General features: G+C 37.8%; 2 protein-coding genes across 3 annotated transcripts in view; both read right to left on the bottom strand.

The window, feature by feature from the left end:
• Positions 1 to 807, bottom strand: part of LOC117927911 (beta-galactosidase) — a 42,844-nt gene extending 42,037 nt beyond the window's left edge. Inside the window, exon 1 of one of the 2 annotated variants that reach the window (XM_034847637.1) lies at positions 722 to 807. The gene's annotated coding sequence lies outside the window, so the exon portion shown is untranslated. The other variant, XM_034847638.1, reaches the window with a different exon arrangement.
• A 2,443-nt stretch (positions 808 to 3,250) lies between these two features.
• The window catches only part of LOC117927999 (DNA-directed RNA polymerase V subunit 1), a 44,423-nt gene continuing 20,112 nt past the window's right edge, over positions 3,251 to 27,561 (bottom strand). The window contains exons 12-20 of the mRNA XM_034847740.1: positions 27,148 to 27,223; positions 26,908 to 27,032; positions 22,745 to 22,902; positions 16,272 to 16,546; positions 14,611 to 14,784; positions 14,366 to 14,506; positions 12,815 to 14,214; positions 11,431 to 11,545; positions 3,251 to 4,127 (exon numbers count right to left, since the gene is read on the bottom strand). Coding sequence (XP_034703631.1) covers positions 3,864 to 4,127; positions 11,431 to 11,545; positions 12,815 to 14,214; positions 14,366 to 14,506; positions 14,611 to 14,784; positions 16,272 to 16,546; positions 22,745 to 22,902; positions 26,908 to 27,032; positions 27,148 to 27,223 — 2,728 coding nt within the window. The 3' untranslated portion in view covers positions 3,251 to 3,863. The remainder of the gene's footprint in view (positions 4,128 to 11,430; positions 11,546 to 12,814; positions 14,215 to 14,365; positions 14,507 to 14,610; positions 14,785 to 16,271; positions 16,547 to 22,744; positions 22,903 to 26,907; positions 27,033 to 27,147; positions 27,224 to 27,561) is intronic.

The following is a 27,561-nucleotide window of genomic DNA, read 5'->3' as shown; positions in this document are numbered from 1 at the left end:
ATAGTTCATTGGGTGCACATGTGGTGCTGGGTCACAGAGATGAATATCAATATAAGTGCTGAACTAAGATTTAAGAATAACATCTGTCAAGTGAAACTGTATACTTTTATTTCAATGGTATACATCCATATGGTCTCTGGAAGACCGTGTGGGTGGTTTTTCAGGTAAAAATTATTGTGTCTTATGCTCTCACGTTCTAATATTGAAAGATGAATTAAATTTGGGCTAAAATAAGTACACACACCTATTCGCCCTCTCTATGTGTTTCACAATCTAAATCTTTAAACTTCCAATTCTCTTCTAATCTAAAGCCAGAATCACTCCAAATGGGCTCTTACTCTAGCTCTCATCTCAATATATGCTTGATCAAAATCAATTCCCAAAAACCCAATTCACTGTAAATAAGATAAATTCAAATTACAAAATTGAACAACTATGTCACCACACAAAATGAATAAATAAATAAACAAACAAACAATCATATGACTGGTGATTTGGATGAACACTATGACCAGTTCAATCATTCAGATTAGAGAAACTCTTAACCGACAAAAACCAGAAATTCCAATAAAAGAAAAATCTCCAAATGAATTTAGGCATATTCATTTAGAATCAGACTTCCGATCTCCACCTTCTGGAACAAAATCGAAAGAATAAAACAGTAGCTTCAAAGTAGCAGAAACGAATCGGTTCCGTGTCGGGTTAAACGGTCGAAACTTACGGTTCCTTGAGGAAACTCCAGTAGAGAACGAAAGAAACTAGAGAGAGAAAGCTGACCAGCGAAGAGTGAAGAGTGGAGTAGGTGTGGATCAGCCACAGTAAATGATCAAATATTCATTTTAGGAGATACCATTTGGATGCCTCCACGTGTGTAATTAAATTTGTACGATTAAATAACATCATCAACTGGTATGTTTGACCACTTTTTTTCAAAAACTATTTTCTCTTAAAAAACCAAAAAATATATATTTAAAACTTTTTAATAAAAAAAAAAAAAAAAAATCTTTCTATATTTAAAAACAAGAAATAACATGTAAAAATATTCCCATCATGTTTTTTGAAATTTATTTTTTAAAATTATCTTTTATTCTTTAACTTTAAAACTGTTTTAAAAAACAAGTTTCAAAAAACATAATCAAACGATCTTTTTTTTTTTTTTTTAGAAACAACTCTTACTTATCGTTCTCTATTTTATTTTGTTAATTTTTTAAAGAACATCAATTAAATAATATTAAAATAAATTTTTATTTTTAAAAACAAAAAAAAAACTATTTTTAAATTATAGGAACAAACAAACTCTTAATGCCCTTTTAACAAAAAAATGATTTTTTATTTTTAAAAACAAAAAATAACCCATCTTTTAAAAATATATTTTAATTGTTTTTATTTTTTAATGATTTTTTAATAATAAAAATATTTTACTACTAGTCATTTTTTATTAATCAAATCTTGTTGGCATTAAAAAAGAAAGTTTTTAATACCATAAAATGAAACCATTATCTCAGGATTGATTTGTTGGAGTAATTTATTCTACCTCCATTCAATAAAATATTTGACACAATAAATCTATCTTTTTCCTTTTTTTTTTTCTTTTTTCTTTTTTCTTTTTTTAATCTTATCTAAATGGGATAGAAGTAATCTAAATTAAAAATAGGATACATATTTTATGGATAAAAAATTTATTCCTCTCATTCATTTTCTTAAATTACAAAAGAATTTCTTTCAATAGAAACGTGAATTAAGAAATATTAATTAACAAAATATAAACCAAAGAGTGAATCTTGATATACCTCAAAAAAAAAAAAAATATTTTTATTACTACAAAATATATTGGCATCATTTGCTTGGAATGAAATTTGGAATTGGTATACTAGACTATATTAATCATTTGAAAAATCATCAAATTCAATCTCTTACAAGCTCAATTTGAACATGCTCTAATTCATTTAGAAAACATGGTTCAAGGAAATATATATGCAATAATTAGGCATAAATTAATACCGACTCCTCCGAATTTAGTAACTTCAACTCCAACAACAATTATTTATAAATCTTTTTCAACTTACACCCATTATCTCAAGTTTTGGATCGAACTAATCCATTGACAGGAGAAAATCAAGTTATTTAGGCCCTAATGGATTGACAAGGCAAACCCTCATATATAAGATATCCAAATTAGTCACTATGGACACTTTAGCCCAATTGATATATCTAAAGAAATCGATATTAGACTTGTTAGATCCTTAACAATTCACATTGAGGATTGGTCATTAGGGATGTCTAAAAAGCTAATTTCATGAGATTTATGAGAGGTCATTTAATCAAACAGAATGTATTCAAGACCTATAGTAACAAAAATCTGAAGTGTCACATGGTGAACTCTCCTCTACGAGGTGGACATCTTCGTGAAGGCACATATATCATTTGTGAAGGTTTCTCTACCTCTTTATTAGAATCAGCCTAGAAATAAGGTCAACGTGGACATCAAAAGCAATTTGAACAGTAGAAGCAACATAGACATCAGCCCCAGTCTAATCTAAAATGTAAGGAGTAACTTGAACATGCAAGGCAACAATGTCATCCTCCGCATCATCTATAGAGTCTATCATGACATCATGAAGACGAAACTCAGTAGTATGAGAAGTGATTGCATCATGACCTCCTCAATGATATGGAAAATGATTGCATCAGGACCTCAACATGCACTCTTTCTTTACTCTTTAATACCTAAAATCACCTCTTCTTCAACCTCATTCCCACCCACTTTTCCAAGCCCTAACCCTTTTCTTTTCCATCTTCTCTTTTCTTCCCTTTCCTTTCACTTCCTCCCCTTTCCCTTCATCTTCTCCTTCATCCTCAAATCTCCCCCCTTTTTTTTTTGGACACCAAAATAAAAATAAGAAAATTAAGGATGAAGATGAAAGAAAAGAAAAGGAAAACATAAATAAATAAAGGAAGAAAGTGGAGGAAAAGAGGAGAATAATGAGATTAGGGTTTAGAATTGGTGATGTTTGGAGGTTGAAGGTAATTTAATCCTTTTAAATGTAAATTTATATATATCTTACACAGTCAAGTTCAGACCTGTCAGTTAATTTTTATTTTTATTAGTCTCCCTCTTTCCTTCCCCTCCTCCCCCACAACCAAACCAAACACACCCACACCCCCCTCCTCCCTGGATTCCAATTCCCAGCTGTGATATCAGCTTTCTTAGGCACCAAACAGGGAAAGAAATGAGTATTTCAATGAGTGATAAAGCAAAACTCAAAAGAGTTAATAACAGAAGGGAAAGCCCACTAAACCAAGGCTTTTTCAGCAGTTGAAAGAGAATATACAGCTTTTCATGCTTCAAAGAAGTTTGACCACATTGACAAGCGTAGCCAGAAAGAAACAGCTTTGAAATATTTACACTTAAGCACAATGACTGGCTTGTGCAATGCCCTGTATAAATATACAGCAGCTTCAGGGCAACAGCTTCAGACATCTACTTGACCGGGAAACCTATTTTGAATGAGCCCAGAGAAGCAAGGGATAAAACTAAGGAAAGAACAGAGGGAGTATCCCTTGATCAACTGTGAAAAACTATATCTATTTCACTCTGAATCTGCACCATGAAACAGATTGAGTCGCCCTTCTATCAAGCATGACATGTACAGGCAAAAACTACTGCTAACAAGAAAAAATAACTGTTCCAATGTGAAAAAGGCCGTTCATGCAGTGGCATATATAGGCCTGTTTTTCACAGGGGCCAGTACAATGAGGTTCACAAACATCTGCTTTGTATAGACAAACCAAAATGGCAGATGACCGAAATATTTGGTAAATCATGTGCTAAATAAATGGTAACCCCAAAATAGATATGGACCCTACTGCCTGTTCTCACTCCCAGTCTCCCCTGGAACGACACTTTGCTCCCTGTTTCCTCCATCCTCGGGAATGACACTTCGCTCCCGGTTCCCTCCAGCGCGAGGTCTTCTAAAATATTTTCCAATGAATGTTTCAGCATTGTCAGGATACTTTTCCTTGATGAAGTTCTCCAGACATTTGCGGTATGAAAAGTCTTCTTTGTGACCATCAGTTGAGACAACATAGAAGCACCTGCTCTCCAAGAAACTGCTATGTCTGCTAACCTGTCAAAACAATTGATAGTATGGACCATGTCAAGAAAGTGCAGAACATTATGAGATACCATGCAGCAAAATTTATGTGAAAATAGAATGCAATGAGTAGAAACCCTGCCAGCCTAAGAGAATAGAAGAAAACTAGCATCAGTCAAAACTTCCGTCTGCAATCCAGCAAATGGAAAAGTATCCACAAGACTCCAAAATAGACATATTTCCCCATGTCCCATCAGGCACTAGTTTTCATATTGTGCCTCGTACTGGTTTTAGAAATTTATACATTGCGTTTCATAATACATGGCATTTAGTTCTAAAATGAATTCAAGACAGAAATATATAAAAGCTTCTCTGACATTTAAAAAATTAAGTACATAAATAATGTTAATTTGCATGACAAATTAAGTGTCAGATGTTCATCTCTTCATATCTCACACTGAAAATGGGGTTCAGACAAAACATTCCATTGAGTAATAAAGAACAGATAAATTGTATAATGCTCATAACATCATAGCATCCCAATATTGGACTTACTACAGTCAAAAAGTGTAGCTTCAAAATTTCAATTACATACCTATCTGCTATAATTATACATTATATTATGTGTCGGCGCCTAATCCATCAATAGATCTACTAAGTTCAAGCTCCAGTTCACAAAATACTAGTTTTTCAAATCCATCTTTAATGGTGAGCGATTCAGCTGGGAAGAAAATAACCAAAAAAATAAAATAGGAAATGTGATGAGAGAAAAAGAAAAAAACCCTCTTGTTTCACTAATTCCAATGAATGTGTGCCTGCACTTAACATAGTGTTCAAGATTGAGAGTTCATATTTAACATAGAAAAGATAGGATTTATAGAATCACAAATAAAACATATTTTGAGTTCAAAAAGCTCACAAATTACAGTTATTCCTCAATAGAACAGTGACCCAGTTAATCCCATTTCATTCAATGTTGATGGACCAATTAGCAGGTTCTAGGAGGGTTACAGTGAAAGCACCAGGCCCATTTTCACTTAGCTCCAATTCTATCTCTGTTCCAAGGAGAAAAGATTTTTGCATCTCTTGTTTATGCCCCTTTCATGAAATCTGAGCTTTTGGTGCAATTAGAAAGATAAAAAAATTGATGATCTTTCTTTCTAACATGTTTATTTAATTTCATCCCCCCTAGATATGTTGTGTTTGGCTTGGGAACTCTTGGACCTTTCTTCCTAAATCCTTCTCCATTGTACACTCCAAGAGTGGAAATCTGTCTTTCCCAGGCGGAAAGCTTGTCCAAGAGTCACAGCTTCCCCTCTGGCTAGTGGTTAATTAAGCCAGCACCAAACTGTTCCTCCACCATGCTGTTGCCTCATATTTGTGGTAAATGTTGCTCACATTGGTCAGTATTTCTCATGCACCAGCAAGAGACATTTCAAATAAGTTGTTAATGGCATTTCATGGTTTCAAGATGTTAACCTAACATATATTGGTCTTTTACCTAACAACTTAAGCTTTGGATCAAAATAGGTATCATAACATTGTATCATAAACCTAGTTTATTATAGGTTTCGAGTTCAAGTCTCTTCCATCCTTTTATTACCCCATGTATTTCTCTGTATCCTTGAATCATCATTTACCTATCCATGTGAAAGAGAGTGTTATCCAGATTGTTGAATATAATGAATTTATAGTTTACAATCTTTCCTTTTTAATATAGGTAACATGTATGGTAGTTAGGACTCCTAGCCTTGTATATATATATTTTCTCAATTGTAAGTAGACACAATATGAATGAGAATCAAGGTTTTCTTCTCTCTCTCTCTTAACATGGTATCAGAGTCAAGGGAGAAAACCTAATTCTTTCCAATTTCCCCGTGTCATCAATTCCGGGAAACCTTCCTGTGACCGTGTTTCATTCCGGTCACCTTCCCCAGACCCCAAAGCTTTCCGATCGGTCGAATCGTCGTCAGAAAACATTTACCGCCGGCGACTTTTCCAGCGAACTTTTCCGGCGACATCTTTTTTCACACCGCAAGGAGCGCCTGGAGGAGATCTCCAATTTTTCCCAAAGCATCGGAGCCAGAAAACCACCCACGCGCCGACCACGAGCGTTTTTCCAATCGGCGACTGCATCTCACGCGCCGGCGCATGAGGGCGCGTGAGCCACTTTCCGACGACGCACTTCCTCCTCCAGCCTCGCCTGACGCCAACTAGCCACCCTTCATACCTGTTTCTGCCATCCGAGCCCTGCACGTGCCTCTTTTGGGGTTCTTTTGCCTCCACCGGCCTTCCGAACAGTTTTTCCGGCGTCCTCCGGCTATTTTTTCTCAACCCCAATCCCTGCACGTGCCTTGGGAAGTGTTCTTCTACCTTTCCGGTGGTGCCACGGTTGTTTTTCTTTTCCATTTGGTCTCTCACGCGGGCGATTCTTCGGTTTTTCCTTCTTCAACCGCATTTGAAGCCGTATTAGGGCTCTCTTCGATCCAAATATACTTCATTCTCCAGATAAGTGGATATGGCTACTAAAACTTCCATTTTTTCCTCTGTCATATCTGGATCTCCTATGATTACTTCGGAGAAATTGGTTGACAGTGAAAATTATCTTTCTTGGTCTGCCTCTGTTGAACTTTGGTGTATGGGACAAGAATATGAGGATCACTTGGTTACACAGGAGGCAGATATCCCTGAGGTTGAGCGCGTACAGTGGAGAAAGATAGATGCCCAGTTATGTAGTGTATTATGGCAATCAGTTGATCCCAAGATCCTTCTTCATCTTCAGGCCTACAAAACTTGTTTTAAATTTTGGACTCAGGCCAAAGGATTATACACGAATGATATCCAGCGTCTTTATAAGGTGGCTTCTGCTATTGTCCATATCAGCCAACAGGACCTGGATCTATCTACTTATATTGGCCAGATTGCCTCTCTTAAGGAGGAGTTCTTAACTGTGATGCCTCTTACTCCTGATGTTGGGGCTCAACAAACACAGCTTGATAAGTTCTTCATGGTCCTTACTCTTATTGGCCTCCGTCCGGATCTTGAGCCTGTCCGCGATCAAATTCTTGGTAGCTCATCAGTTCCGTCCTTGGATGATGTGTTTGCTCACCTCCTTCGTATCTCGTCCACTCAGACTTTGCCATCTGATAGCATTTCAGATTCTTCTGTGTTAGTTTCTTACACTACCTCTCGAGGAGGACGCAGTGGTAACCGAGGTAGAGGCCAACATCCTCATTGCACCTATTGCAATAAACTTGGACACACTCGCGATCGTTGCTATCAGTTACATGGACAGCCTCCTCGCACTACCCATGTGGCCCAGTCCTCTGATTCTCAGTTGCCTCAGCCTCCGACCTCCTCCGCACCTCAAGCATCTCAGGCTTTTGTTGCCTCTGTTGCCCAGCCTGGTAATGCTTTTGCTTGCCTTACCCACACATCTTCTTTTGGACCCTGGATTCTAGATTCTGGAGCTTCTGATCACCTATCTGGTAATAAGGATCTTTTCTCCTCTATTACTACTACCTCTGATTTACCTACTGTTACCTTAGCTAATGGTTCTCAAACTGTCGCTAAAGGTATTGGTTTGGCCCTTCCTCTGCCTTCTCTACCTCTCACTTCTGTCCTTTATACTCCTGAATGTCCTTTTAATCTTATTTCCATCAGCAAAATCACTCGTACTCTTAATTGCTCTATTACCTTTTCTGATAAATTTGTGACCTTGCAGGACCGGAGTACGGGGAAGACGATTGGCATAGGACGTGAGTCTCAAGGCCTCTATCACCTCACCTTGGATTCATCTCCTACAGTTTGCATTTCCACTGATGCTCTTCTCCTCATTCACAGTCATTTGGGCCACCCTAGTCTCTCCAAGTTCCAGAAGATGGACCCTCGTTTTTCCACTTTGTCGTCGCTTTCGTGTGAGTCATGTCAGCTTGGGAAACATACTCGTGTCTCGTTCCCATAGCGTTTGAATAATCGGGCAAAGTCTCCTTTTGAGCTTGTCCACACTGATGTTTGGGGTCCTTGTCGGACTGCATCTACTTTATGATTTCAGTATTTTGTCACTTTCATTGATGACTATTCTCGATGTACTTGGTTATTTTTAATGAAAAATCGAGCTAAGTTATTCTCTATTTTCCAGAAATTTTATACTGAAATCCAGACCCAGTTCAATATTTCTATTCGTGTGTTACGCAGTGATAATGCCAGGGAATATTTCTCAGCCCCATTTACTTCATTTATGTCTCAGAATGGGATTCTTCATCAGTCTTCTTGTGCTCATACTCCTCAACAAAATGGGGTAGCTGAACGCAAGAATCGACATCTTGTTGAGACAGCTCGTACTATCATCCTCCATAGTAATATTCCTTTTCGTTTTTGGGGGGACGCTGTTCTTACTGCTTGTTATTTGATTAATCGTATGCCCTCCTCTGTTTTACATGATCAGATTCCTCATTTCCTTCTTTTCCCTGACCAACCACTTTATTTCCTTCCTCCTCGTGTCTTTGGTTGTACTTGTTTTCTTCATATTCTCACTCCTGGACAGGACAAGCTTTCCGCCAAAGCCATGAAGTGCCTCTTCTTGGGATATTCCAGACTTCAAAAGGGTTATCATTGTTATTCCCTTAAGACTCATCGATACTTTATCTCCGCTGATGTCACTTTCTTTGAGGACTCACCATTCTTTTCCACCACTTCTGAGTCTCTTCCTGTTTCTGAAGTCTTGCCCCTTCCCATTGTCTCCCCATCTGATGTTGTGCCTCCTCGACCACTTCAGGTTTATCATCGTCGCCCTCGTGTCGCTGCTCCTCTCCCTTTTGCTGAGGCACCTGCTAACTCACTTCCTATCCCTTCAGCTTCTCCTACCCTGGCTCTGCCTTCTCCTAATGATTTACCCATTGCTATTCGGAAAGGTACTCGCTCTACTCGTAATCCTCATCCTATTTACAATTTTTTTAGTTATCATTGATTATCTTCACCCTATTCTACTTTTGTTTCTGCTATATCCTCTGTTTCTCTTCCAAAGAGCACCCATGAAACTCTTTCCCATCCAGATTGGCGACAGGCAATGGTGGATGAAATGGATGCTCTGCACTCTAATGGCACTTGGGATCTTGTTGTTTTACCTTCTGGTAAATCTACAGTTGGCTGTCGTTGGGTCTATGCAGTTAAGGTTGGTCCTGATGGTAAGGGTTGATCGCCTTAAGGCCCGCTTAGTTGCTAAAGGCTATGCTCAGGTTTATGGTTCTGATTATGGTGACACATTCTCCCCTGTTGCCAAGATTGCTTTTGTCCGCTTGCTTCTCTCCATGACTGCTATGTGTTCTTAGCTTCTTTATCAGTTGGATATTAAAAATGTCTTCCTTTATGGTGATCTTGCTGAGAAAGTTTATATGGAGCAACCTCCTGGTTTTGTTGCTCAGGGGAGTCTGGTTTAGTGTGCAGGTTATGCCGTTCTCTATATGGCTTGAAACAATCTCCTCGAACATGGTTTGGCCGTTTTAGTTCTGTTGTTCAAGAGTTTGGCATGTTTCGCAGTACAGTAGACCATTCAGTTTTCTATCATCATAACTCCTTGGGCAGTGTATTTATCTGGTTGTTTATGTGAACGACATCGTCATTACAGGCAGTGATCAGGATGGTATTCAGAAACTAAAGCAACATCTTTTTACCCACTTTCAAACCAAAGACTTGGGGAAACTCAAGTATTTCTTGGGAATTGAGATAGCTCAATCCAGTTCCGGTGTGGTCCTTTCCCAAAGGAAGTATGCTTTAGACATCCTAGAAGAAACTGGTATGTTAGACTCTAAACCGATAGACACACCTATGGATCCGAATGTCAAACTTGTACCAGGACAGGGGGAGCCTTTAGGAGACCCTAGGAGATATCGACGGCTCGTAGGTAAATTAAACTATCTCACCATTACTCGTCTAGACATTTCTTTTCATGTGAGTGTTGTTAGTCAATTCCTACAGTCACCATGTGATAGCCATTGGGATGCCGTAATCCGCATTCTTCGATATATCAAAAGTACACCAGGCCAAGGTGTGTTGTACGAGAACAGAGGTCATACTCAGGTTGTTGGTTACACAGATGCAGATTGGGCTGGCTCACCCACAGATAGACGTTCCACTTCAGGGTACTGTGTTTTTATTGGAGGTAATCTAATATCTTGGAAGAGTAAGAAACAAGATGTAGTGGCCAGATCTAGTGCTGAAGCTGAGTATCGAGCTATGGCTTTGGCAACATGTGAACTCATATGGTTAAGACATCTTCTTCGAGAGTTGAGATTGGGAAAGGATGAACAGATGAACTCATCTGTGATAACCAGGCCGCATTACATATTGCATCCAATCCAATCTTTCATGAAAGGACCAAACATATTGAAGTTGACTGTCACTTCATTAGAGAGAAGATCGCATCAGGATGTGTTGCTACAAGTTTTGTTAATTCAAATGATCAACTAGCAGACATCTTCACTAAATCTCTCAGAGGTCCTAAGATTAAATACATTTGTAACAAGCTTGGTGCATATGACGTATATGCTCCAGTTTGAGGGGGAGTGTTGAATATAATGAATTTATAGTGTACAATCTTTCCTTTTTAATATAGGTCACATGTATGGTAGTTAGGACTCCTAGCCTTGTATATATATATTTTCTCAATTGTAAGTAGACACAATATGAATGAGAATCAAGGTTTTCTTCTTTCTCTCTCTTAACACAGATATACATTGTTGACTTGGAAAGAAAGCAAGAATCTTAAGGGACAGGTGAGCATCCCTTGATTATATGCAAAGCCAACGTAGGATATGTCACATCACTTTTGGTGTATGCAACCAAAGACCTATCTGCTATTCTCATCAGGTCAAACGCATTAGAGCGAAGGGGGGCTTGTTGAGGTAGTGTGTTGAGAACTGGGCAGGAGGGACTTCTTTTATCAGGAGCTATTGCTCCCTTCTAGGTGTCTCAGTGTAGAAGGCTCTTCGAAATAGGATTCATGGATCCACTGAATGGTGGATGATAGCTGACATTTCTAGATGTCTCACTGCTCTTTGCAAAGGAACCTAAGATCAGCCAGTCAAGTAATGGATCACTTGGCTAAGAGAAGAGCCGATCAGTGATATTAGTTGAAAATTTACCTATACTATAGTCTTCTTTATTAATAAAACATTTTTGTTTAGTTTACATGTGGAAAGCGTGTGAGAGAAAACAGTAAATTAGCACATCTATGAGTCACAAAAAAAAATATGGGAAGTGTTACTCTTATCCAATGCCTCATGAGGTCAAAGAATCTAACAAAAACATAAGACCAAGAATAGTAAGTTCAGCATACCATGACATAATCAATTCCAGTGCCCATTTTTACAGCTTTATCAGGATGGTTATTAAAAACTTTATCGAGTATATACGATTGATCATCGGCTGATAGTGGATCCCCATCATTGTACCTTCACACAGAGTTCTCTATTTAGAAAAGCAGGAAAGGATGAAGCAGAAGAAGAATATGACAGACAGAAAAGATGTAGGCAACAAAATTTGTAACTAAAAGATGCAGGAAAATGAAACAATTGCAGAATATGTTGTCCTAAATGAAAAGAAAATGGATAAGTGGTAGATAAGGCCCTATATGTAAGCGTACAACCAACATGATTGCAAGAAATAGAGGTTGATTGTATCCTTTCTAAATCAGGTATAGTTACTGCACTCCAATGTCAATTTTATATGTCCTTTCTGAATGAGGTAAGCTGACTGCACCTGAATGCCAATGTCTAGTATCACCTAGGGTGGGCACACCTTGGCCATAGACCAAATATTCAATTTTGACCATTCCTAAGGGGACCGAACCCAACCCAACCCACCCAGGAATAGGTGGTTATAAACCTCCAGCCTTCAAGTATGAGTGTATGCTTTCCTATTGCCCTAGATTAAAATAGTAGATAAACACACTAAGCATTAAAATATTATGCTAGAGAAGATATGTTACAAGTTTACAACAAAGATAAAACAACCATAGAGCATGACCTATTAGAATTATGGATCCTCTTCACAAATTTCAGAATGATTTCCATGTTTGAAACCGAATGGGAAAGATTAGTTTGTTTGACACTCTTCTAATCAACCCATCAAACCATTAGATACCGATTGAAGAGTAATGCCGAAGCGTGGACAACTCACAAGCATAAAAAGGAGGCTTATATGTTTGGTCCAAACAAATATTATTGATTAGAAAAGAGAAAAATGAGGGGGCTGGGAAGCACAAACATAAGTGAGAATGTCAAATGTCCAACGTTTAATTTTCTAATGGAAAACATCAAAATTCTGCTAAAAACCTCATAATGCATTTCAGTAACATCCGTTTGGCTACAAGATTCCAATCTCACTGCTTAACAAGACAAACATGTGTTTTTCTTATGCAAAAGGTAACAATCAGTCAGAATGGTTGATGATTTTCTACCTACATCAAACTTCAATAACTGCCAAACTTCATACTAGTTATCAAAATGTTAAAGAACTGCCCAAGGTCTCTAAACTTGGATTGGGAAGAAATATGAGGGCATTCTCTGCCTCATTTCATATTCACTGAATGTACATTAACGTAATGGCAAAGAAATTTTCAGTTAGCCTCAAGTGAAATGATCGTTATGATATTTTGATATGTAAATTGTTTACCAGCCACTACTATGAAGATATTTGCATAGAGATTCATAGAAAGGTACCCTGCTTGGTGCATTATTCTTCTAATAGACTGCATGATTGGTTCGACATCCAAGAGAATGTCTTGCTCTTCAGAAGTGAAAATATCTACACGCTGTCTAGTAGCAGTAAATATTCCACCTGCACTGTAATCATCATTTAATGGTCCCTGGGGCTTAGTGGGTCGATTCTTCTTGTTTTTCCATTCTGTGTTATTAGAGCCCCAACCACGTGAACCTTCAGGACGACTTTTCTTCCCACTCGGCTGTCCCCATTGAGATTGTGTCTCACTTTCATGCCCAGCTCCAGCATTGGGAGAACCCCAACCTTGCGAGCTTGGCAGTTGGTTTTGCTCATTTGAAGGGCCCCAACCATGTGAACTTTCACTTTGATCATTTTTAACAGCGGACCCTCTCTGGTTCCATTGAGATTGCTCTTCAACATCATTCCAACCTTTCGCTCCAGGAGAATCCCAACCATGTGTGCTTGCTGGTTGGTTTGATTGTTCTTTCATTACATTATGGCTAGAACTCCATGATTTTATTGCTGGATCTCTCTGTTGCTCTGAAGGAGATTGCAATTTACGTTTAGTCCAATCCTTGCCAGTTGAAGAATCCCAACCAACTGAAGTTGTTGCCTGAGCTAATGGGTCTTCAGGTAAATTAGCATCCCAAGAATGCTCATTGACAGGAGATTCATCATGTTGCACCACCTCCATTTGCAGTTCATTCTTCTTCCAGTCTCCAGTGGTTGAAGAAATACCACCATAGGTTGACTGAGTTGTTTTTTCCTGGGCCACCTTACAATCCCAATCACAAGACTCCCTCAGTTTGTCCATCTGAGGCTTACCATCATTTTTATTCCATCCAGTTTTATCAGCTTCATCAATCTTTTTTCCCCATGCAGACGACGCAAACTGAGGACGTCCATCCCTAAATGTTTCATCCCTACCAGAAGATCTGGGAGAATCTTCGTGTGTCCTCCTAAAGGCTGTATTTTGTGCTTTATCAGTTCCCCAAGTCCCCTTATCATCCCAACCAGCAGATCTGGAAGATTCCTCTGGCTCCCTTGTAGAGAAAGTATCCTTCATGGTTACTTTATCAGTGCCCCAACTAGACCATGCACTAGGCTTCAAAGTTGACGCAGTAGTCTCTTTATTTTGGTTGACAGCCCAGTCTCCACCACTATCAGGCACGTGATTCTCCCAAGTGTTCTGGAATTCAGCACTATCTTCAAAAACTGGCTTTTCAAAGTTAGAACTATGCTCTGGGGACATGCCCAACTCCAGATTTTCATCTTCCAATATTAAATCCTCAACTTCTGCACCGAGACAAGCAGTATCTGGTTCTTTTCCATATGAACCACTTCTCACTAAATGGAGGAAGCTATAAATATCAATTCCACCATCTTGAGCAGGCCCAATCTTCAAAAATCAAAATAAATAAATAGAGAAAGATGAAATTAGAATCTCAATCACAACTTGTGAGAACTTATGGAAGAATTTGATAGAATCATTAACAATCCAAGTTCAGTTACTTATTCTACACACAGAACATGGGAATGATTATAAATACCTCTTTTGTATCCCAAAGAACATCAAATCGAGATCCTGTACCAACTGTCACATGTTTACCCCAAGAGCATGATGCAACAATGCTTGATAAAGAGTCAGTATGACACTTTTCAGAAGCCTTCTCAAAACATTTTCTTGGTGTCTGTGCAAGCATATATGTGTTACATGAAAAAACGAACTAATGTTGTCAACAAAGAAACACAGTATCTTCCAATAGAATAATAAAGCAATGTGAAATTTCCTTACAAAAAGGGTGGCTTCCGTGAATGGTACTTGAAGATTCAATGCACGAGATAGTGCTTTATAACCACCTGAATTGAAACCAATTAAATTTCCCGCACATGTCATACTATTTGCCAAGAGAATAAGATGCTCTTTGAGCACCCCTTTTGCAACCATGGTCACTGATTTTGAAAGGCGCTGCAGAATCATCCACAAAGTTGAGTGCTCAAAAAAATTAACAGACATGGAACACTTGTATACAGACAAATTCTATTATTTCATGTCATTCCAGTTGTGACAATAATATGATTCATTTTTTATGTGATAGGTAAGAGAATGTTGTCTTCAAGTATGAAAGTATATATGATAGTCCCAAGAGTTAAAAACAGATATCCATGCATTATAAAAATCTGCAATAAATCTAGAAAAACAAATGAAATGAAAAGATACCTAAACTAAATATCCATCCACATTGTTCACCACTAACTCCATCTCCCAAGGAAACAATGAAAACTACAGTTTTAGATTAATAAACATATAGCTAGCAACCTATTAAAGATAGAGATGATGGTGCAGGAGATGAGCCACGAATGGATAGAGTATGTTTTGGTGGGTATAGGATAGAACATTTGAATTAAACATCAGGTGATATATGACTAACAAAGCCATGGCTTAGGCAAAAAAACATAGCTCATTGCAAAGAAGTTTGTTGGCTGATTTATGTGTTAATTGGCTCAAGACAAGTTGGAGATACAGATCAGAAAACAAGGGAGAGACAATTTAGCAAAACAGGAACTTCTCTTTTGTACACTGTCATGAATTATCTTTCCCTCGAGTCTATGTGCCCTTGTACTGTATATAACCAAGATGATTTTTTTTACTTCGGTTTGAACTTTTCCCTTCTTCTCAGTAGTTTATTTTGCCCAAGGACCCCCAGTCTTTCCTTTTCTAACGTATTCTCATTTGTAATTAAATTTTGACAAATAGTAAATACAAGCCGCTAACCTTTTTTTTTTCTGATAAGTAAAAGAGAAGAAACTGTACTGAAAAGAGACGCTAAAATAGCGACTCAAAAAAATACAGAAGAGAAGCACCCTCCTCCCCGGCTGGGACAAAAAACAGCCGTCAAAAGCGGAGGAGCCAAAAAAACCACCCTCATCGAGATCCCACCCAATCAAGCCACTAACCTTTTTTGATAGGAAACAACAAAGAAATATATTGACAGAAATAAGAAGTACAAAAGAAGGATGAGGAATCCTCCCACAAAAGAAAACTAAACAACAAGAATACAAAAAGAAAGCCACTAACCTTTTTTTAAAGCTTCGAAACAAAGAATTTTTTATTCCTTCTGCTTTGGACAAGATAAGTGGGCAGATGAGTTGAATAATACGGTGACAGATAAGCTAGGCGAGGTTAGTGGCTGGTATTTACTAATTGTCAATTTATAATAACAAATGAGAATATGTTAGAGAAGGAAAGACATCACATCTTAATTTATGAGGGAAGAGGGTGCAACGATCAATACCCTAAATGTAAAATGTGTGTATACATGTGCATGCACTTGTTTAACAGTTGAGTTGATAAAGTAACCTTCCAAAATAGCAATTCAAAGGCATCTTTAAACTCAAATAATTATCAGTTGCCACAACCAAGGTGAGAAAGAAAGGAGATAATTTCCAAGATACCTGAACAGCTTGGTCAAAAGCACAAGAAATCCCTAGCAGTTCCTGCACCTGTTTTATTGCATATGGTATGGAACGCCTAGTGTCAATCAAATGGAGTACAGGAAGACAGGCATCAAGGACAATCCTCCATGCATCACCTCTTTGCTTAACAGCTGCTTTCTCAAGAACTATGTCCAAGGCTAGTTCACCCTTCCGACTTTTGCAAGGGTTTCTTATCCAAGTCGTGGTATCTGGACTGATCCAGATTATGTTCACCGTACAAACACGAGAGTCACCTGTTCAGTTAGGAGACATCACATATGTGAAAGTAAAGCATTATATTTTAAAATGCTTAGATATTACCTATATATGATCCATAATTAATAACAGCTAGATATATGAACTAGTATATCTTACACTCAACAGTACAGAGTTCTAAGTGGCATGTCACATATACAACCAAAGTAAATTTGATACACAAATATATTACTCTAGAATGTTTCTACTTTCCAGCCCTAGTTAGTCTGCTAATGCTTTTTCAAAAGAAAATAAACAAGATTCCCTTGAATGTTGTTTCCTGTTCTTTTCAAAATATTACTTTACAGAAAATCATTGCCCCTTTTTACCCTTAAGATAGAAAACAAAATTCAGCAAAAGAAAGGAAATTTTAGGATTGCCCTTTCAAAAAGGTCAAAACAACAGAAGTGAGCTAGTGCAAAAAGTCCAAACATAATAATAATAATAATAATAATAAAATAAAAACAATAAAAAGAAAACCCTCTCAAGATTGTCATAACCTCAGACTGATAGAGTCACCCTCAAAGATCACCAAGATTCTAGTATGTCATTGGTATTCATCTTTCATATGCCACTAGCCAAGCAAAGGCTTGACCTTAGATGGAGCTTTAGACTTTTAGTAGAAAATTTTGATTAGTAGTTATAATTGATAATAATAAATATAGTGAGCAAGAAAGTAATTTCAGTCTCATATTGATTATTTCTTTTGTGTCGAATTGTATCTGCACAAATCCCTCTTATAAGATTACTTGGTTTGTTCCTTCTTGACATCCTAGTTTGTATCACTATCCCAAAATGTCAACAGGGATTCTTGTTTTCTTAAGTAAACTGTTTGTAAAAATGGCTTTTTGTTCTTTAGAATAAAAAACAGTTTTTCAACTTAAATAACATGTGACAAATTTTTTATTAAAAAACAATCATTAAAAAATCTGTTATGAAAACAAGGCGTCTTTCAAAACAAATTTAAGGTGTTTTTAGGTGTTTTTTGTTAAGTGTTTTGAGAAACAGTTGAAAATACATAATTTTTTAAGGTAAAATAATAGAATATATTAAAATTGCTAGAAAAAGGCACATCAATGTACGCACAAAGGACACAATAAGTGCCCAAAGGCTTGCAAGAAAAGAAAGAGAAAAGCAAGGGAAAAACCCATCCAAACAACCAAGAAAACCATTCTACCCCCAGCCAACTCTCCTGCCCACATTGCTCACAACACCAGAAAACAACCGTTTTCGAGGCCTAATCACCAATAGGATCAACAACTAATCCACAATTAACACCTCACACAACAAGATTTGTATCCCCACTGCTCCCCCCATGCCTCTAACTACCAAAGGAAAGCTTTAATTAATCGAACGCTCCAATTTTTTATTATCACCCTCTAGAAACGGAAAGAAGAATTTAGCTTCCTTTTCCCCCTTGAGACACTGACATCACATCTCCTCACAAATAATCTCCTTTTCACACCGTATAACCAGCATCCCCACATAGCTACTGAAATTAACCAGTTTACTAAAGAGACAATCAAAAAGAAGCTGCTCCCCCACCAACCAGTTGATGGACTTCAACTTAGAAAACCCCTGCTCCTCAGACTCGACAGTAATACCCTTGCAAAAAGGACCTTCCACAACATTCTCCAGAAACTTCAACAAAAACCCATCTTGAAGCATATCTTGTGTGGTCAATTTCCCTCTCCCACAGGCCCTTTACAAATCCCCACCTTTGGTTGAGATTTGTTCTCCCAACCCCGATTGTCTCCTAAGGACTGAATCAGAGGCCTATCACCATCACCTGACAACCCAGTCACAAAAACAGAAGGAGAAGAAAAAAAACGAGAGCCTTTCCCAAAGGCAAAAGTCTAGCCAACCTGCAAAAGCCACTGCTTCAACCAAGACAGCATTGTGAACCCGAAACCCTCCCCTCTGATCCTTGAGACCTCACATGAAGAATGGGATTGACAAAAACTCATCTTTGCTACCTTTCACACTATTGGATAGAGTGTACCGGAGACCCTTAATGGCATTCTTAACCTTGCCTGAAACCCCTTTATTGGATTTGAAAAGCAACCCTCTTAATCCACTAGAAAAAAGGTCATGGCCCATCCTTAGCAAACCCACCAGCACTTCCTTCTAAATTGGGCATCCTCTTAGTTGTTTTGGGTCAGCCTAAAACAAACCCTTTAGCAAAACCTGAAAAACAAGGTTAATAAGTCGAGCATAAACCCGCTTTAAAGGGGAGGGCCTAATTTACAGTAGAGGTGTAGGGCTTTTGAGAGTAACCACCGTCTGCCTTGTCCTTAGGAGACAAGTGGCCTAACAGCCCATCAAGAGACTCAATAAGACTCACTCAAGGCACAGATCCCACTTCCCCAACTTGCCCCATCAAAAAGTTGTTGTCACTGTGCCTTAAGACAACTTACACCGTTGTTATGTGCACAGTAAGACTTGTTTCAGTACCCGACACCTGTAAAACCTCTTCTACACTCTTCACTTCATCCTTCCCCACTGGAGTCATACATGGCAGAATCTACCACCATAGTTGTACATTGAAAACATCAGCCCCAACCACTACATGCAACTTACTTGACACCTTCCCAGTGGACTTTACATGGATCTTGGCCCACTGCAAATTATGTCTCTCCATTGTCTCCTCATCCATTGCCACAAAACCACTACAAGTATCCCTGAAACTCTTAAAAGAACTCTTTTTTCCCACAAATGCAACAACAATCCTATCGTTCTCACCTAAGCATCATTGGCATTGACACCATCCGTAAAACAACCCATTTCTGGCCTCAACCAATCCATTTGCAATTTTTTCCCATCAAAAACGCTATTCCTTAAATGCCAAACCCTTTCTGGTTTCAAAATGATTTTCAAACTCAAATAAAATAAGTGAACCCCCCATCAAAGACAAGTGAAGATTACCTATTAATCTCTAACAATGCCTAGCCTAAGATCTCAAATCACTCAAAACTGGCATTTGGTCTGTAGAAACCCCCCATCTCCACACTAAGCACTTCTTGAGAAGCTCAGAATTTTTCAAAACCTGCTCTGACACAATTTGAAGCCAGACTACCTCGCTCACCTCCCTCATACCACTACTCACCACTTTTGCAAAGGACACAACCTTCTGAGGGGATCCCCCTCCACACTCCTCCAATCAGCAAACTGCCACCATAGAAACCTCTGATGGCCTGGGTGCAGGAACAACATTGATGCTTCTTAATTTGGAAGTCTGGGTCTTAAGGAGAACCTTTTCTCCCTTGAAGACAACACTCAACAAAGCATAAATCTACCTTTGTTGTTACTACGAAGCTCCAACTTGTAGCCCCTTCTATCTTCATTCCTCACTATCTTTAAGGACTTTCTAGACTTCCCTTTGAAGCAAACTTCCCTCACCTCTAGCATTTGTGCTAGATCCCTCTCTCCAAATTTAATCCTTGTGGGAAACCCTCGACCCCTCTTCAATATCTTTCCCCTGGCATTGTATACGAGTGCATAGTACCTCACAGAGAATAAGTCAGATAATTTGTTTTCATATTTGAATACTAAAACATAATTTTGTTCTAAAAATTTGTTTTTGAACTATCTTTGAAAACGTTGCCAAACAAGTCCTGTATCTTCCAAAAGGACTCTTACTTTCCAAGGGGCTTTTAGTCAAAAAGACACTTTCAAGTCTTCCTATGTACATTACTACTCAGAATCTTGTTGCTGGATGTTGCAAGGTTGATGACCAGTTAAAGTTTCACCTCAAGGATTGGAAACCAATTTGTTAGTCTAAGGAGAGAGGCAATCTTGGCCTTTAGACTTCAAGGGTGATAAACAAATGGCTTTAAGGATTGGGGAGAGAGGGAGTGTGCTTGCCTTTCAAGGAGGTTGATTTTATTTGAAAGGCCTGCTAGTCGCAGGATGGTTATAAAAGCAGTGATTCTAACATTGTGGCCAGGTTTGCCATGGGCCATGTCTATGGGTATTGATACACTCTTCTACAAGGGGATGCAGCAGTTCTCATTATTTGCTGTCACTGGAGCAGAGGGGTGATGAACAAGTGGCTTTGGGTATTGATACACTTCTTGAGAGAGAAGGCACTTTTCCAAGTGGTTAATTTTACTTATGGGCTTTACTCAAAGACTGCTGGTTCTAGGTTGGTTACTAAAATAGTGATTCCAAATTCTCAGGTGGTGATGTACTTCTAGTGGAAGAGGATGCAGCAGTACTCATTTCTTGGCTGTAACTAAAGAAGAGGAGTTCCTGGAGATGAAATACTTGGATCTGTAAGGAGATAAGGTTTGCAAAACTTTGGATCTCTCATTAAAGACAAACACCTGGTTATTAAACTACAGGCAGATAGTTGAGGCAGTGCCCGAGATTCAGTAATACCCAACAAACGAAGTGTTACACAATTTAAGGATGCACATGTGAGTAGTTTGAGCATACCAACCTGCCTTTCTAAAGGCATTACAACACTCTTCAAATGAAAACCGAGTATAATGGCTAGAAAAAATCTAATTGTTTACTAAAATGACATTTATATAGATTAAAATATAAACAAAAAGCAGCAAAAATAAAATAGGACAAACTAATCAAGTATACCTCAGCATAAATAACAATGGTGTGCGCGTGGGATGGGGTGGAGGAGAAGGTGAGGAGGAGGCTTGCCCTTTGGAAACGCCAATATTTGTCCAAATGAGGGAGAATCACTCTTATAAAGAGTACACTGGCCAGCATTCCCTTGTATCAAATGTCGCTGTTCCGTATGCCAAAATCAGTGGCAAGGAGACTTGAAAAGCTTCAAAGAGATTTTTTGTGGGGAGGAGTCAATGGGGGGAACAAAGCACACTTAGTCAAATGGGAGGTGGTGTGCGCAGATAAAGAAAAGGGAGGGTTGGGTTTAAGGAAGCTTGTTTGTTTGAACAAAGTTCTTCTAGGCAAATGGATTTGGAGGTTTGCGCGTGCTAAGGAGGAGCTTTGGAAAAAAGTGCTTGAGGCAAAGTATGGGCAAGAGGACTTTGGGTGGAGGACAAGGAAGGCAAATGGGGTGTTTGGAGTAGGAGTTTGGAAGGAGATCTTGAAGGAGTCCGCTTGGTGTTAGGAAAATATGGTGTTCAAGGTGGGAAAAGGCAATAAAATCAGGTTTTGGACAGATCCGTGGTGCGGGAATAATGTGTTGTCCCAAAGCTTCCCGGACCTCTTTTCCATGGCTGCCCAAAGGAATGTCATAGTGGAGGAAACTTGGGATCAGAATTTGGGTCAAGGAGGGTGGAATTTAAGGCTTTTAAGGGCCTTTAATGATTGGGAGTTGGATATGGTGGGCAATTTGTTAGTTGAGTTGAGGGAGTATAGAGTAACTTTGGAGGAAGACTCGATGATTTGGAAGGAAGGAGATGACAGGCTGTTTAAAGTCAAGAAAGCGTACAATGTGTTGGCAAATCCTGAAGGCGAAGAGTTCCCATATAGCAATGTTTGGGTGGACAGAGTTCCAACCAAAATTGCTTTTTTTGCTTGGGAAGCTGCTTGGGGGAAGGTCCTCACTCTGGATAGGCTACAGAGAAGAGGGTGGCAATTCCCTAACCGATGCTTCTTGTGTGGGTGTGAAGAGAAAACGATCAATCATATTTTAATTCATTGTACAGTGGTAAAAGGGTTGTGGGATATCATTCTTGTGTTGTGTGGTGTTCAGTGGGTCTTTCCAAAAAATCTGTAAAGGAGGTTCTATGTAGCTGGAAGGGCTCTTTTGTGGGGAAAAAAAGGAAAAATTTGTGGAAGTCCATTCCATTGTACATTTTTTGGACAATATGGAAGGAGAGGAATAGGCTAGCTTTTAAGGGGGGGTGTTAGCATTTCAGAAGTTAAAAACTTCGTTTGTATACAATATTTGGGGTTGGGCTAAAGTGTACATTGGTATGGAATTGAATTCCCTAATAGGATTCTTGGAGTGGTTAGCCTCCAATTAGGGGTTGGGTTGTTTTGTTTTTTGGTTGGGAGGCCTTAGTCGCCTCGTATACTCCCTGTATGCTTTGCGGCTTTTTAGCCTTCTTTAATATATGTGCTTGCTTATCAAAATAAATAAATAAATAACAATGGTGTGCTTTAAAGTAAAAAGACCCATCTGGAAAAACTAATCCAGTCATCAAGTATGGTTTACATAGCACTAAACTCAGCACTAAGCTCAGTACCAAACAAAACCAAGAAAATACCTTTGATAATAGTCTGCAGCAGAACTGGGCAAATTTTGTGAGCGAGTATATGTAAAATTTGCTCTAAATTATCATCACAGCTGCCTTGCCAAAAGAACAACAAGCATGGCATGTCTGACCCTTTGCTTTGACAAGAATGCTGGAAAGAGCAACACTCCCTGACAAAATGGAACATCTCTCAAAATAAGTAAATAATTTTGCATCACCAGACACAAATATTGTGTACCAGATATACATAAAAATGTTATTAAGTAGATACATATGCTGTCATAGAAACAACTGGCACAAACATAAACAAATTAGCACTAAAACTAAGTGGCAGGAACATATTTACTCTTTTTAACTCACTCAATAGTTTTGTTAGTGTACCTATTATCAAGATCGGTTGGATCATTTCAATTTGTATTGTTTCATTGTCTAGTAACATACAGCATAGGGAAGTTAACAAGGCATGTATTGATGGGCCTTGTGTCTCCTACCCCTAAAGAAAATGCTCCATGCCATTCCCTGCCCAAACGAGGAGTGTGCCAAAGACTTCATAAATTCAGCAAATAAATTAAAAAGGATCACAAACATAATCAATTTGGCAGCGTCAATGAAGTAGGAAATCAGTATCAAGAGTTTCCACCATCAAGCACCTCTTGTAGCTAATATACTCTGCCTTGTCAGTAGACCTAAGAACCAAAAGGCCACAGCATATTTCTTCACAAAGGTCTACAATCTACCTAATCCACATCTCATTTTCAGGCTCCCCTCTTTCCTTGAGCAATTCACAAGATGACAACAGTTGAACCCCTTCCATTCAGAAATTAGTAATTCCTCTAGATTTGCCTCCATCAAGGATAAGGTTACAGCCTCCATGTTCCAAAACTGAACTACCTGGCCTTCATCATGCTACCCTTGTGATCTTGGAAGATGCTTCCAATTCCCATTTAGCCTAAATTCCTCACTGCACATCCATCTAAATTTAATTTGAGATAACCTGAAGGTGAAGCATCCCAAACTGTAATAAACCCAACCTGCATCCTACTGTGAGCACTACTACAGCATGCCTCTCTCTAATCTAACACAAGCAGGTCAACAGTGATACTCCTAAACTCAATAGAAACTAACCCTTAAAAGAAAGAAAGGTACTCAATAGTGTCACATAAGACTCACTGGCCACCACTCATCCTTGAAAATCCTTGAATTACTCTCCAGCCAAACCAGAGAGAATAGCAAGCGAGCCTACATAAAGTGATTTGTCTCCTCCAACATTCTAAAAACACTGAGCATCCCAAAAGGCAAGTTACAGCACAGTGACGAAAAAGTGATCTGCTGTTTTGCAACTTACGGAAAATCCAAAATGATCAGAAATCAGGATTAAGAAATTTGAATGCTCCCATAAACCAACCTATATGAGGTTAACGGTACTAACTCTTTTATTAGCACTAACAATGTGAATGCCCAACTTAAGAAGGAACAATAAACTTCCCAATGCACTTTCCCTTTGGAAACAAAACTCAAAGATGCTTTTCAAAAAGAAAAGAGGGAGAGGAAAAGAAGCTGAGAAGCCAAAGCCAAAACCATATTATCAAGAAAGCTAAAAAAAGGCTATGCTTAGCTAGTTGAATTCACACAATTAAATTAGAAGACAATACCCAGAATTACCTAACAAGAAAATTAAGCCAATCAACTAGTGATCATAAATCAGGAATCCAGTTATATTTTGTTTATTTTCTTATTCTTTACAATAATTCAATTAGGAGTCTTTTCTGGGTTACCCTACCAGCAAACTAGGTATATCAGGAAAGTATCTACTTTTGGGAAATTTAGGTTCTCTACAATCAAGATATTGGTTAGTCTTCACTTTTCTTTTTTAAAGTTTCTTACTTATCTACAAAATTTTCTTAGTTTATAAATAAGGTCCATCGACCTACAATAACTTTAGACTGAGTTTGAATATTCATATAAACAAACTGATTTAGTTTTCTATAAGTTGATGATCATGAAAATCCTACCAAGGCAGAGGATCATTTTTATAATTCTGAGACTCTTTTTTTTTTTTTTTTTTCTCTAACATTTATTTGAAATCTTCCAGCATATATTTTTATAAATATTTAACTACCTTTCTGTGCAATACAACTCAACTTCAAGCAGACAAAGATAATCCAGCATCTGTTTTGGTTTCAAGCAAATTCTTATCCTTTCCATAACATCAAAGTAGTTTATCAATTTCTACAACCAGGATCACAAATGTATAACTCTAGTTTAAGTTTAAACACCTGGCCAAGAATTATAAATTATCATAAAAATAGTTTTTTCAGTTAACCATTAATTACAAAAAATTTACGATTCCCATTACCAAGATTAATTTAACAATTAAAATCACAAGATCTAGATTAAGCAAAAATATGGTTGGAGCAAATAGCAATCAATAGCTAGGACCTCCCACTTCTTGCTCAAAATTTTAACCAATTTCCCAATTACCACTTCTGCTCATTCCTCCTTTAATTTTGTTTCCTAATCAAACTCCCTCAAGATTTTCAACATGCCCCAGAAAAATTCTAGGAAAAAATATGATTCATCAGCTCCAAACCATCACATGAACAAAATGACATCAAGAAAGAATGGTTTAGATTGCAATACATAAGAAAACCAAACAAACAAGATCATAGTGATAAACACATTGAGAATGTATTCAATTTTCATGTTCCATAGGAAAAGGATGATGAATTAAATTTTAAAATCATGAATAGCATTGATTTAATTATTTCACAAAAATATATAATATGGTGCAAAAGGAATATTGTCCTTATTTTTCTTAATAAGCAAATATATATATGTAATATGATATATGCATATACATACACATGCAAATACATATATACACACATATGTATAGATATAGCATAACTATTATAAAAGGGACAAAGCCCTGGCACACAAGAAGTAACAATCATAACACATTGAAAGAAAAGAAGTCAAAGGGGTAACATCAAGGCCCAAACCAACAGCCACTAACCAAGTCCCACCCAGTCGATGAAATAGAGAAAGGACAAGCAACCCTCCCTAAGAGACTACTCTTTTTTTTTTTCCTTTTTTTTTAATCAGAAACGAACAATTGTATTAAAATAGAAAAACATGAGAAGGATGAGAAGTCCTCCCTAAAAGACTTTTTAGACCAAAATAACATAAACCTAGACAATGGTCTTCAAAGCTAATCAGAGGGTAACACCCCTTCAAAAAATTTCAGTTCCTATCCCTCTGTGGTTCATTTTTTCAACCAAAGTGTATCAGAGCCAAATCCCACACTTCCCTTATCAATTTCCCCACAAAAGCACCTGCCAACATATCAGAAACTATTAAACTGAATACAGCAGCACCCAAAAAAATATCCAAGATGGAAGATAACAGTTTCCACAACCTCTATGCCATAAAGGATGATTGCTTGTCTCTTCACTCCATCCATGTAAGTAGCACCAATTAGCAAGGAGTTTTCTTTTCTTTTCTTTTCTTTATAAGCATTCGAGTCCTATTTCACTGTCAATCTTTCATTCTATCTTGGAGAAATTTGAGTCCTATTTCATTGTCAATCAGTCATTTTGTATTTCAAACGTTCCTCATTTATCTGTCAAATTTTCCAGAGTCCATAAATAAGGGCACCAACACATTGCTGAATAATATGACAGTGTTCCCAAATGAATAAAAGTTAAGTATTATTATGAGCTATTAATATTGGGGTTAACAGGTTTCCCAAAATGATGCATCCTTCTTTTCCATTTGTTCTTTCTCTATTTATGTGTTTCCACTTTTTGAAGACCAGTTCTAGCATTTAAAAGTATCCATTATAATTTTTTTTCTCTTTGGATGAGAAACAACAATGTAATATATTAAATTAGGATTTAATACAATAGAAGGATGAGGAATCCTCCCACAAACAAAAGCTAAACAAATGGAACCTCCAAAGTATCCATTAGATATTTAAATGAAAATATTAACTTTTCTACTGATTAAAATGAAACTGCTACCATAGGGTTATGTTCCATATCATAATCACCCCACAATATGCATTGACTTTTTAAAAAACCACTGATTGTGGGAATAGGCAGGTAATGATCAAGACAACATTGCAAGTCCAGTAATTATACAAACTATGAATAAGTATAATGCCCAAAACCAACCTGAAAGATAGAATTATCTTCTTAAAGAAAGGACCAACATTCTTCTTCTTCCGGAATGAATTAATGGTCTCTTCACACTTTTGGCAAACCTCTTGCATACTAACGTTCAAATCTTGCAACAACAACTGTTCAAAGACAGCAATGGTTACTGAAACAAAGGACCAACCTTAAAATGTACGCTAACTGCTTCAAATGCTGGACACAAGCCAAAAGTTACATTGGATATTAAAATTTACCAACCTTGTTTAGATGAATATGTCCAACAAGGCCTGTACCAGGTTCAGAACTTCCCGAGACAGCATGCTGCTTCACATATCTGTAAGAAGTAAGCCATCAGAACTTCCAAACCCATATTAAATAATCTTCCCTTAATTATGCCCCACTGATTGAATAAACTTAAATAGTAAAAAAGAGGGAAATATGGCCAGATATTGAAAACATGTGGACTCTCATATGAAATTTAAGGTATCATTAGAGACAAAAGAAAAAAGAGAAATTAAATTTCAATGCTTCACCTGTCACCAAATCAAAAGAGGAAGAAGTTAAAAGGAAAACTGAAAAGCCTTATCGAAACGATGCAAAGAAACAATATATGATTCGTAAACAGATAAACAAGGAGAATACAACTCGCCCATGTTAACAATAGCAGCAATC

This window comes from Vitis riparia, chromosome 13 (genome assembly GCF_004353265.1).
Source record: "Vitis riparia cultivar Riparia Gloire de Montpellier isolate 1030 chromosome 13, EGFV_Vit.rip_1.0, whole genome shotgun sequence".
In the NCBI taxonomy this organism is placed as follows: domain Eukaryota; kingdom Viridiplantae; phylum Streptophyta; class Magnoliopsida; order Vitales; family Vitaceae; genus Vitis; species Vitis riparia.
Note: the sequence above shows the minus strand (reverse complement) of the source record. Positions and strands in the feature narration are given on the sequence as shown.